At 38.2% G+C, this 1,549-nt stretch overlaps 1 protein-coding gene across 3 annotated transcripts in view; it reads right to left on the reverse strand.

Annotated features, from left to right (window-relative positions):
- Positions 1-1,549, reverse strand: part of pitpnm2 (phosphatidylinositol transfer protein, membrane-associated 2) — a gene marked incomplete at its 5' end in the record, with an annotated part of 25,634 nt that extends 24,085 nt beyond the window's left edge. For all 3 annotated transcript variants that reach the window (XM_014010601.1, XM_014010602.1, XM_014010600.1), the window contains 1 exon segment: positions 1,451-1,549. In XM_014010601.1, coding sequence (XP_013866055.1) covers positions 1,451-1,549 — 99 coding nt within the window.

The raw sequence follows: 1,549 nt of genomic DNA on the forward strand, positions 1-1,549 counted from the left end.
TTACAGAGGTTTTAGTAAAGAAATAATTTTGCATTTTGTCATTCAGCACAGGACAGACCATGATGGTACCATTAATAAATCTCAAGTTTTTACATCCAAAAGTTATTAATTTTTTGCTTACCTGCCTTAAAAAATAGTTATTGAATGTTTGGACAGATTTTTAAAAGAACAAACATTTATTTGTCACCACATATATTATACAAAATAATGAGAAGTTATATTTGACTTCGGTTTGAACCATATTCACTCAAAATCAAGTAAAACAAAACTTTGAACACACTTTACAACATATTTAGGCATCTATTGTTGACTTTCTTTTAAAAAAAATTACCTAATAATTTAAAAAAATGTTTCCTTTACAGATTTGCTTGAATGTATTTACAGATTTGCAATGAGGCCATTTTGTACAGTTTGTTTACTTTCTGATTCAACTTCTTTTCGTTTGAACCGTGTTTGGTGAATGTGAAAATAGTTTCCATGAACTTTTAGCCAAGATTCTCAGCTTTCTATCGATATCAAACACGTCCAGGTTCAACTGACAGATCTTAAGTTAAAAGAAGGGTTAAAAGAGAAGTTAAAAGAAATACAAAACAGAAAAAGCTGTTTTGCCCCCGGTACCGGGGGCATGGGGGTAAAAGGTTAAAGTTAAAGTAACCTTAAGTAAAACATGACTCTAAATATTACTTTGAGTTGAGTGTAGGAGGAAGCAAATGCGWACACATAAACTCACAATTCTCATTGCACTGTTTTGTTCCTGCACGAGCTTGTGGTTCTTTTTCTGACTGAACTCTTTGAACTGTTGACGACGGGTCTGCAATCTGCCTTTCAAGGATATAAATGTGCACATTTGATCAATACAAAATACATAATAATATAATTATAATCCCAGCCTGAGTCATCGTGACATCGTGGCCTGCCGTAATTCTGCTCAGTACTTTGCCGCTCGCACATCCCCTTATTAAATAAATCTTTCTTCATTTGCACATGCCGCACGGTGAGAAAACGCGTCGCCCTGCAGTAAAACAGAAGCGGTAAAAACTGGCGCCTCCTTGTCGCACCTCTACGCTCGAAAACTCTTTAAGAAAAAAAAAGAGTCTCGAGCGAAACTGTCTGACAGGGAAGTGTCTGTCGGGCACAAGCACAGCAGATTCTGACAGCAGGTTTAGCTCACCCTCCTCCTGCGGAAACATGCAATCTGGGACAGATGAAACAAAACCAGATTAGGAGTTTAAAATGGATAATCTATTTGCATAAAAGCGCTTTGTTCTTTTGCTCCACCTGCGTCACATAACTTGTGACAGATTATTCCCCCCACACGTGTGCAGCACTCTTAATTTATTCTTTTTTTTTTTCATTACTGTACCCTTCTGGTTTCTTGATATGCTCACTTTTGACTGTGCGAGCGAGCAGGTGAGACATAGGTGGGATGTGATGGGTTGTGTCACCTCACCTGGATCATGTAGAGCTGGGCGATGCGATACTCCTCCACACTCATGGGCATGGGGATGCGGTACTCTTTAATGAGCATGGTGAATCTTGGTGAAGTGTG

Source organism: Austrofundulus limnaeus, unplaced genomic scaffold (assembly GCF_001266775.1).
Source record: "Austrofundulus limnaeus strain Quisiro unplaced genomic scaffold, Austrofundulus_limnaeus-1.0 Scaffold70, whole genome shotgun sequence".
In the NCBI taxonomy this organism is placed as follows: Eukaryota; Metazoa; Chordata; class Actinopteri; order Cyprinodontiformes; family Rivulidae; genus Austrofundulus; species Austrofundulus limnaeus.